This window comes from Lichenostomus cassidix, chromosome 5, assembly GCF_008360975.1.
Source record: "Lichenostomus cassidix isolate B80296 chromosome 5, HeHo_3.0, whole genome shotgun sequence".
NCBI classification, from domain to species: domain Eukaryota; kingdom Metazoa; phylum Chordata; class Aves; order Passeriformes; family Meliphagidae; genus Lichenostomus; species Lichenostomus cassidix.
In genome coordinates, this window is record NC_139486.1 from 35669450 (window position 1) to 35680400 (window position 10951).

Here is a 10951-nt window from a genome sequence, read left to right on the forward strand (position 1 = left end):
TAAAAGCACAAAAACCCTCATAAAATCATTTCAGAATTTTAAAGTACACATGCCCTGTCAAGGGGGTGAGTAAACTCAGTCAAGGGTCCTACTTAAATACATTATTTTAATTCAGCTTTAATTCCAATGTATCTATTTTAGTGTCACATGGTACAAAAGAATATGTCTGTGCTTCCAAATTCCTCCAAAAAGATAATTTCTTAGGGAGGACAGGACCTTCTAAATATGATTTTTACAAATGTGCTTTAATTTGGCTGTTCCATGGCAGGGAAGGCTTCTTTTCTCAGTTGGGCTCCTTGTACAAGATAACCAGGATTAAAGACCACAACCAGTCACTGAATAAGAAAATCCCTGAGAAGAGAGAAACAGTTGGAGGGAGGCCAAACTCACTGCCAAAAGATGCTTCAGTGAGTGAGTGCATTCACTCTGATGAGGAACGCCAGAGGATAGCTCTTGAGAAACATTTCCTGAATTAGCTTTCCGTCTTGTTATCTGGCAGTGAACTTTATGGCTTTCACAACGAGGAGCAGGCCCACAATCCAGCCCACTGTCCTTCCAGTGATGACACAGTGGATGTAGCTAGGCTGTATGAGAAAGATTGTCAGCTAAGCAAACCTGTTAGTGAAGGCTTGAAATGTTCTTTATCCTTACTAGGTATTAGTTTTGGCAGGAGAACAAAACCGATGGTGCAAAAGGAAGGTTGCCAGCAAAGTAATAATGAGAAAACAGATTAAACTGGGCTTAACTTTCTAAAAGTGACTGATTTACATTAATGATTTGCTGGGAACACAGAAAAAGTTTGCATGGTGGTGAACAACTGAATATCCAATACACAGAAAATTGTGAAGAATTTTGCCCTTTCCACTCATTAGTGAAGACTGCTCATAGATTTGCAGGATCAGGCCTTACCCAAACTGCTCTTTAAACTTGAGCTTTCCATTATTTGAACGGCATAAGGTTAAAATATCAAATGAACCCTACATCTCTTTAAGGTGCCATTTACTTACTTCTTTTGAAGTAATTTGTGACTCTCTAATAGGTTGTACTCACCACATTTATATGTCTTCTTAAATAAAACGCATGTGGCTCTTGGCAACATAGCTTACATGCTCATAAAATCCAAGTAACTTTGTGCTAAATTCTAATTAAGAAATTTAATTGAGCCTCCAGTTGCTTCTCTGTCTGTGAGTAGCAGCTAGGGATCACCTAACCATTCTGAGATCTGTATTACTTTCCTTTTGTTTATTTAAAGAGCTGTACATGACACTTCTTTCTTTAGACAAATTCCCTTGAAATACTGGACAATGAATGCAAACAGCATGTAAACCTTGTGTCTACTCCTAAACAACCATCTGAGTACTTTGTAAGTGATACTGAAGGTCTCTCTTTTTGCCCTAGGTCAAAACCCTTTCTTGTGTCACGCAGCAAAATAGCAACATTCTTTAATCTTGAAAGCATTTATTATTAGAAAGACTAAATTGCGACAAGAAATGTTTTCTTGTTATAGAGATTTCACCACTATTATTTTCTACTGTGTCCTTCACTTAGAGACTTTGTTATACATTTAAAAAAAAAAAAATCCAGTGTCAATCAACTGTCTCTCAGCAGTAGAAGGTGACATCCCTATGAAGATCAGGGGCCTCAAGTGAGACTTTGAACCCCCTGTACTGGTAAACATCCAGAACAGCTTTGCTGCTGTCATTACAGATATTCTGGTGTAACTCAGGTCAAGCTCTGTATACAGTGCCCTCCTTCTTCTCAGAAGGATCAGTTGCACTCCAGTAAATTAAGCAGTACCACAAAATAACAATTCAGACACCCAGATTTTTCAGAAGTCTTCCCCCCTCCCAAGCCTATTCAGCCATGCCTACATATAATAAAAGCATACAATGGCCTAACTTTTATCATATATCAAAGCCCTTGCATCTCGATTTTGTTAAGGGTCCAGTTCTGTTGAAATGGTTTCAGCTGATAAGATTATTCTGGTAAGCAGGGCTTAACCTTGGGGAAACAAAGAGTGGATTGAAACAGAGAGTTCGCCCTTCCCTTCTCTTCCAGTCTAGACATGCACGCACAGGCAGGCTGCGCTCCGCTCGCTGTAAAGCCCATCTCCGCGGGTCACCTTGCCAGGCAGATGCGGTGAGCCCTCCGCGCCTTTCGCAGCGCAGGGAGCGGAGCCTGGTCGGCCTCTGCCACCTGCTGGCAAAGCCGGCAATGGCTTTTTCCAGGCGCGGAATGGGAGGCTGAGTGCTGCCGGTGCACGCCTACAATCCGTCTCCATTAACGAACCATCGCGGCGCAAACAGGACAGTCTTCTACTGCCAACTCTCCACGCAGCTGTGGCTGCAAAGCCTGTGCCCGAAGAACTCCGTCAGAAAAACGCCTCCAAAATGAGAACAGTTGTTATTGCATATATACATAAAAGGCCTGCATTGCTTAGAGCACAGTGGTGGACTCCGAATGATTTGTGTTGTTTCTAAGGCAATTCAAACAACCTCAAACCTTTAAGATATCTGCATCTGTTCTAGAAACGAGATTTAACGGCCGAACTTATCCTTATTAGGCCTAACTGATTTCTGCTCCTGAGTTGTGGTAAAATTGAAATGTAATTTTGGGTTGAAACCTGGTAAGAGGTGAAAATTCTCTTTTCAGCTTTATATCCTATACCTGATACAGTAAGTAGCCCACGCAGCAGATCTGCACATGGCTTGTGAATGTTAGCTGTTTAGCATGTTGTGTGCAGCTGATATTAATATCTGTGAGAGGTTAATAGCACCCTGTGAACCAGAGGGTTCCTGGGCACAGTTGGGTAATTGCTGCAGTTAAATGCTTTAGACACACAGCAGCCTCTGGAGATTAAATCCTCATGCAAAATTCATTCCCATGAATTACTGCAGTTCATCAAAGATTCCTCTCACAAAAATACTGCATAGTGAATTTCTTCTACTGAAGCTTGTTCTTGATCAGAAAAGCATCAGCACAGTCTGGCAATACAAACCCATACAGTCTTTCACCTTTGCCTCAAGCAAAGTAGTGTCTTGCTCTGCCCCTCCAGCATAGCTTTCTATGCTGAAGCTGCAGCCTCTGGAAGTGCAGAGCAGCCCTCTGGCTGCCCAGCACCACTAATGCTGGCCTTCTGGGATGCCTCAGGCCTAGGAGAGATGGAGAGGAAACAAGGTTACTAGGCAGTGAGTGAATTTGGGGGGGTGGGGGGAAGAAAATAAGAAGACAAAACCCACTATGTGGGTTTATGACAGCCTTTTGTGGTTTTGGGATCCTTTTGAGATGACATGGCCTATCAGCCGCCACCACCATTAGAAGCACAAGAACAGGGGAGGGGAGATGGCACACCAGAATTGGCTCCACGCAATTTGTGTTTCTATTCCTTTTGCAATAGGACTTTACGAAACAAGTGTTACCTCATCTCGCCTCATTAGATTTCAAAGTAATTGCGGGCTGTCTAAAAGCACATATTTATGATACGCCTTCAGGAAAAAAAATAACTTTCTAGACGTGCTTAGAGCGTACTTCCAGAACGAAGCTTCCGAGCCCAGGAACAGACCTGCCTGCATCGCACCGAGGGGAATCGCCTCTCCTTTTCTTTTGCGGGGTGAGGGATGCAAACGCGCGCAGCACGTTTTAAGCGGAGGTGCTGACAAAACACAAGAGCCTGTTCCACACTGCCCCGCAGGCACACGCGGAGCACGTCCTTCCGGCGGCACACACGCGGGCTCCATCCGCGGCCGGGGCGCTCCCGGCGGAAGCGGCGCGGCGGGGCGGGGCGTGGCGGCCATGGCGGCGGAGCGGCGGCGGGAGCTGGGGCGGCTCTCGGCACTCGCCGTGTACCGCCGGGTGGCAGGGGCCGGGCCGATGGAGCGGCGCCGCCGCGGGGCCCTGCTGCCCGCGGGCCGCAAGCGGGCCAAGGCTCGCCCGAGGCGCGGCCGGGCGGGAGGCGGCCGCTCGGAGCCGGAGGCGCCTCCCGCCGCGCCCCCGAGCCGCGTGGAGGCCCCCGTGGAGCCCCGGCCCGAGCCGCAGGTCGCCAGGGCTGACGCGAAGCCGCGGGGCGGCCCCGACGCGATGCCGGGCGGTGGCCCAGTGGCGATGCCAGGCGGTGGCCCAGTGGCGATGCCGGGCGGCCCGCGGCCGACGGGGGAGGGCGGCGGCGGTGTGTCGGGGCTGCTGCGGCGGCTGGCGCGGCTGGAGGACAGCCGGCAGCGGGCGGCCGAGCTCTTCCGCTGGCTGCTGGCCCCGGTGGCGCCGGCGGAGTTCCTGGGGCGGCACTGGGAGCGGGCGCCGCTGCTGGTGCGGCGGGGCGACCCCGGCTACTACGCGGGGCTCTTCTCCACGGCCGACTTCGACTCCGCGCTGCGAGACGGAGAGGTTCACTTCGGCACCCACCTGGATGTGACCAGCTATGCCGAGGGCGTGCGGGAGACGCACAACCCCTCCGGTAGGGCCCTGCCCGCCGTCGTGTGGGACTTCTACCAGAACGGCTGCTCCCTGCGCCTCCTCTGCCCGCAGGCTTTCTCCCCCACCGTCTGGCACTTCCTCTCCATCCTGCAGGAGCAGTTCGGCAGCATGGCAGGGGCCAACACCTACCTCACGCCCCCGGGGACGCAGGGCTTTGCCCCCCACTATGATGACATCGAGGCCTTCGTGCTGCAGCTGGAGGGGAAGAAGCACTGGCGTGTCTACAGCCCCCGAACAGATGCCGAGGTGCTGCCCCAGTTTTCCAGCGCAAACCTCACGCAGGCTGAGCTTGGTGAGCCTGTGCTGGAGACGGTGCTGGAGGCCGGAGACCTCTTGTACTTCCCCCGTGGCTTTATCCACCAGGGCGATTGTCTCCCTGACGCACATTCGCTCCACATCACTGTGTCTTCCTACCAGAGGAATTCCTGGGGGGACTTTCTGGAGAAGCTCCTCCCAGCTGCCCTGCAGATGGCCCTGGAGGAAGATGTGGAGTACCGACGAGGGCTTCCCATGGACTACCTACAGTATATGGGAGTCGCTAACTCAGACACAGTCGATGCTCGCCGAACGGCCTTTGTGGAGAAGGTGCAGAGCCTGATAAAGAAACTCGTTGACTATGCTCCCATCGATGCTGCTGTGGACCAGAGAGCCAAGTTGTTTATTCATGACTCTCTCCCTCCGGTGCTCACACAAAGTGAAAAGGCACAGAGTGTCTATGGCTTCCCTGCCCGGTGGCAAAATGGAGGCCCCTGCAATGTTGATATCCTGATAACAAAAGACACCGAAGTACGCCTGCTCCGTCATGGCATCGTTAGACTGTGTAATGAAGAAGCAGGTGTGATGCTGTACTACACAACAGAAAACTCAAGAGTGTATCATAAGGAAGAACCCAAGTTCCTTGAGCTAGATCCCGAGTATACAGACAGTATTGAATTTCTCCTGTCTTCCTATCCAAATCACGTCAGTGTGGATAACCTTCCATGTGAAACCTTGGAGGAGAAGATTTCTCTAGCTACACTTCTGTTTGAGAAGGGTATTCTGACTACAAAGAAGCCTCTGGCACAAGTCTAACTCTTTATTTTTCACAAAATAAACATACATTTGTTTAGAAAGTGTTCTGTCTTGGTCTTGCCTTACACCTGCTAGATGTGAATCAGCAGTTCAGGTCTGCATCTCATCTGGGGGGTAGAAGGTCTGTGTCATGGGTAAAGAAATCAAATGTTTTGATTAAAATAACTATTTGTTCTAGGAGCAATTCTGAGTGCCTAGAGAAGGGAATTGGTTATTTTTTTTTCACCAGCCATGTTACTACAGCCTAGGTAACTTTAGGAAGCTAGTGAACTTGAAGTCTTGTAAATAATCGTATTTTCACAGTATTTTAAAGCAGCCTGCTCTGCTGCAGGAAATACTATTCATAGACATGTTTGGTGATGGTCACCATTTTGTGTGCCTTTGCTGTTCTATGCTGCATAAATGATGTGGCCTTCAGGCCCATGCTGTGTTGCAAAGGTCTCTTGGTCACACATTTACTCTTCCTGAAAGTGGAGCCTGCAGGCTCTCTCGCTTTAGGCAATTACACCCACCAATGTTGCCCTGCCCTTATTGAATGGTGCAGCAAGATTTTCTCAGGCAAACATAATGTGCTGCATTTGAAATGCTTCAGGCTCACTTGCTTCCTTTTCAGTCCAATAACAAAGATAAAATAACCTCCCCCACTATTTTTCCCACAGCAGCCCCTAGCAATGAAATTATTAGTCCTTTCAAGGCAAATGGGGAACCCTGCAATATGGGGGGGGGGTTTTGTGCTGGGTAAGAATGTTTTATTTTAGAACCTATCAAGTTACATGAATACGTGCCTGGCTGTGTGACCAGTTCCCGTAAATACTGGCAAACCTCTGAAACACCTTTTTCTCAATGCTATTTTATCATAGCAGTCAGAGGGTGTGGGATATTCTGTTGTTAAAGCCTCCTGAAGCTATAACCCACAAGGATCAGGGTACATTACCGTGTGCTCCTTTGAGCTTTTGGGTTATCTGGGTTTTGCAAGATGGCACCTATGCACTCTTAACTGTTTAGGATTTAAGTGTTCTCCATGTCCCCTAAGATGCCATGCTTGCAAAAGTGCCAGCCTTTCCTCCCTCTTTTGCCTGTATGCTTTTGCTAAATCTTGAAATGGGCTGTGTAAAATTGCACTGCACAAGAACGTGCTGAGGTGCCCTTGGAGCTTTTTTGCTGTGTGAAGCACTAGTGACTGGACAGATGCTGTCGCCACACTCATCCTCTGACCCCTCTGTCTATTCATCCTCACCAGAGGGTCAACCATCCTTGCCCCACCATTTATACCCCTGGTAAATATTTCTCAGTGGTGCCCTTCCTGGGCTGCTCCGTGTACTCTCCATGCAACCAGAAGCACCAGCACTGCAGCTTTGCTGCCTGGGGGCTGTGGTGCAGATCTGCACCACGAACTCCTTTCTGGGATGGCTGCAAGCACCCCCGTGTCTGTTTCAAGCATTTTAATGACAACCAAACACAGCATAAAATCTCCTTAGATTTCTCCTTCCCCTGGACTCTGTTCTGTTGGGGTGGGGCATTTTGATAATTCCCCTTCAGCTTTTAATTCCACCAGGGAAACTTTCTATGCCAGACACCTTACACATACTCCTCACAGATTTACATAGGGCTAGCCAGGCACAGAGCAGTTTTCTTCACTGTTCCTTCTGCAGAAAGGTATTTCTTGCTGAGACCTGCGGAGTATACCAAATTTTTTAAACTAGGATGTGGTGGGCCGTTATGATCCCAGTATGAAAAGCAGTCATATTTTCTAAGGTCTCTAAAAATGCTGTTTAATAGAGCTAACACTAATCTTACATCCCTTTAGATGCTGAGAACCCTGAGCAATGAAGCATTTTCCCACATGTAGCATGTCATGCAGACATGGTCCATAGCAGAGATTGTCCCCTTTCAGTCTTCTAAGGTATTGTAAGATGCTTGTGTAAGGAAGCAGCTCTATTTAGCACATCTACAGTCACACAGAAACAGTGTTTGCAAGGGATTGTCTTTCTGCACTGTTTGATAAGGGCAGGGCCACATAGGTCATGTAACCTCAGGTTCTGAGTGGCACCTTCCTGTGGTCTCCCCAGTAAGGAAGACTTGGCTGAGTTTCCTGTAGGGCTTGGGATCTGTGCAGGACAGCACAGGCCTGAAAGCCACATTGTACAGACAGCACAGCACAGGCACCAAAGGCATGAGCCAGTGTCATGTCCTCCAGAGCCCCCACCATGGCTGTTGGAGGGGAATGCTGTAAGGCTCCTTCACGTGCTTCCCTCATGCTGGGGGTTCCTTCACATGCTTCCTTCCAAGCTGTGCAGAAACACAAATGAAGCTACAGGGAACACATTCACCAAATTTTGACTCTTGGGGCATAGGAACAGCATCTTTTTGAAGGATATAAGGATTCTTGAGTTTCACAACAACTACATGGGGCACAGAAAGTGGGGAGGGGGATCAGCAATCCCACACATGCCTGTCACTTTGCCATTTCAGAGAAAGCTGCAGAAATACTCATCTGGCTTAGCTAGCATCTGCCAGAATTCTCACCTAGGAAAGGGGAAGGATCAAACAGATACTCACTGGAAGGGGAGAGGATGGGTATTATTCGTGTACCATCATCTCAGAGTGACTGAGACATAACAGCATGGGGAGGTCGTGGAGAGGAGACACCTACATTTTTTGAAGCAGCTTTCATGAATTGTCACCACATGCACACATGTGAACCCTTAGTCTAGAAAATATAGAGACAAAAGCACTTACTGGTAGCTAACTGTGGTGGGTTGACCTTGGCTGGCTGTTGGATACCCACCAAGCCACTCTTTCAATCCCCTTTAGCAAGAGGAGAGGTGGAGAAACTAAGAAGAGAAACCTTACAGGTCAAGATAAGGACAGGGAATAATTCATCAACTAACATCATGAGCAAAGCAGACTTGACTTAGAGAAGATTAATTTAATTTATTGCCAGTAAATAAGAGAGCAGACAGTGAGATTTAAAAACAAAATTAAAAACACCTCCCCCTCATCTTTGGGCAGATTTGGGTGAATGCATTCAGGCAGAGATGGGTACATCTCTGAGCTGTCTGAAACTCCAATATAGCCATATTGGCTCTCTGTCCAATATGGGGGAGCTGCAGTCTCTTCTTACAACCTCTCACTACTAAAATTTTCCACACCAGCTCTAAATAATTTTTCTCTTGCAATCAGAGGTCAAATGGCATCATCATGCTTGCTCTTTCCTCCCTATCATAAGGAAACATTTTGCATGGGAATAGAAAAAAATTGTGTGTAGGAGGTACCTGTCCCTTGTTCAGAAGGAAAAGTAAACATTGCCATCACTTTCTTCATGTGGTTTTGCAACCTCTCAGCATTAGACAATGTTCCCCTCCATGAAGCTTTTCAGCTGGGCACTGATGAGCATTTCCTCCTCTCTATCAGGTGAAGGGTCCAGGGGTTGGCCTGCTCAGTTTTTCCAAAGGGGGTGAAGTGTCCTTCGCCATGGCTGTCTTCCTGAAGAACGTCATGGCTGTTGCTTCCCCAGTGGGAAGCACTCCCGTTGTGGGAAGCAATAGGAACATTCCCTGTGACCATTATATTGATTCCTTTCTGTTAACAAGGATTAAAAAAAAACCACTTTGACCTTACATGAACATAAAGCCAAGATCACCAATTCCAACTTCCTTGACTATTCTGATGTCCTTGATGATGCCTTTCAAGCCCCTGGCAACCAAAGCCTGATCCCTCTAGACAAAGCTGAGGCACAGTTCCTGTTCATTGTGGGACAAGATGACCATGTTGTCAAAAGTGAGTATTATGCTACTGAAGGCTGCAAGCTTTTACAGGCTCAAGGGAAGGAAAACTTTCAGATTCTCTCCTACCCTGGAACAGGGCACTGCATAGACCCTCCCTTTTTCCCTTTGTACTCCATAGGAAACCACCCCTTTTTTCACAAGCGGGCAGTCCTGGGTGGGAGAGGTCAGAGCTTATGCTAAAGCTCAGGTTCATGCTTGGTCACAGATCCAGGCTTTTGTGCAACAAATTATGTGCAAGCAACACACAACCTTGAACAATCAGATCTCATAAAATCTGTTACATTTATCAGGTCAAACCTTGTCACAACTGTACCACTACAACTACAGTATCCTCCATGGCTTTGCTCATCCATAACTCAGGAAAGAAATAGGTTTGCCTTTTCTGTTCTCCCCTCAACCTTTTTGCTCAAATGTCAAGAAAAGGAATGGTGTTTCTTGCAGTAGTCTTTGACAAAACAGGTCATATGCAAAATGCACAGTTCCATTTCTTGGGTGGTTTCTATTCTTCTCATACTTGACAGTGCTTTCCATATCACTGTGGTCTCTACATGCATATGCTATCCTCAGGTCATAGTCAGCTCTGAAATGGCAATTTTGGAGCAGGCATTTCACTGCTCTTATGATGAATATCTCATTGCAAATGGAAATGTCTCTGACCTCTGTGCTGCTGGAAGCATGCAAGAATGGTTGCTATAGCCAGGATGCTGGTCTGTCTCTGGCTAAGCCTTGGGAAAGGTCATTTGCCTTCTTTGTTCTTGGGGTGAGAACTGTAATAAAGAGTCTGAGATTTAAAAGGCATGGAGTCAGTTATTGTGCTTTGGTTAGAAGCAGGTTTTGCATCTTGACTGCTCTCTCATCCCTGGGTGCATCAGGGGCCCTGTTGGTGGAAAGACCCCAAGGGCTTCCTTTCCCACCTTGGCAGAGAAGTCACACTCACTTCAAAACATCTCTGTACAATGAACTGCCACCAACACCCCACACTCCTTTGTGAGGACAAAACCAGGCGCCATGGGCCAGGGGCCACCATTTCTGCCAGCCCTGGAGGGCTGCCACCTCCTTTGTGAACACCATCTCCCCATGCCAGCTGAATCAGCTGTCCTGGGTGTCTTCGTTTTGTAGGTGTCCTCCAGGCCAGCCTGGCACACATGGGGCAGATCTCAGCCTGCAGCTTCATCTCAGTACTGTCATGTTTTCAGCACCTCATCGTCCCCATTGCAGCCCTTCCCTGCCCAGCAGGTTTCATAAGAGATGTTATCAGCAGTGCTGCCTGACACCTCTGGGCCTGCCCAAGCTTGGGTAAGACTCTTTGTTTGGGCGTGGACAAGAAAAGAATGTGACAGAGAAGGAGAGAGGGACACAAGTCTTGGAGCAGCTCATGGCCATGCCTGGTGCTGTCATCTCATAAAAGGTGCAAGACTGCATGCCCCAGGAAATGCCAGGAAAGCAGTGCTGGGCTAGTGGGGCTGTCTCTACCTGAGATGTTCCAGGCCTGCAGCTTGCCTGAGTTTGAGAGAAAAAAGATAGAGCCTGTGGGAGAAACTCAGGAAGGAGGGTTGCAGCTGTGCCTGTGCCTGTGCCTGTGTCCAGTCCAACAGGCCTGCTGTAGAGAACTCCCACCACAG

General features: G+C 48.2%; 1 protein-coding gene across 1 annotated transcript; it reads left to right on the top strand.

Moving 5' to 3' along the window:
* The first annotated feature begins 3545 nt into the window (after window positions 1-3545).
* Window positions 3546-5582, top strand: RIOX1 (ribosomal oxygenase 1). Its single transcript, XM_085062272.1, has one exon. The coding sequence runs from the start codon at window positions 3793-3795 to the stop codon at window positions 5539-5541; it is 1749 nt and encodes a 582-aa protein (XP_084918398.1). The 5' UTR covers window positions 3546-3792; the 3' UTR covers window positions 5542-5582.
* The last annotated feature ends 5369 nt before the right edge of the window (window positions 5583-10951 follow it).

Coding starts and splice junctions, on each gene's coding strand:
- RIOX1 (XM_085062272.1), top strand. CDS start 3,793: ATGGCGGCGGAGCGGCGGCGGGAGCTGGGGCGGCTCTCGGCACTCGCC.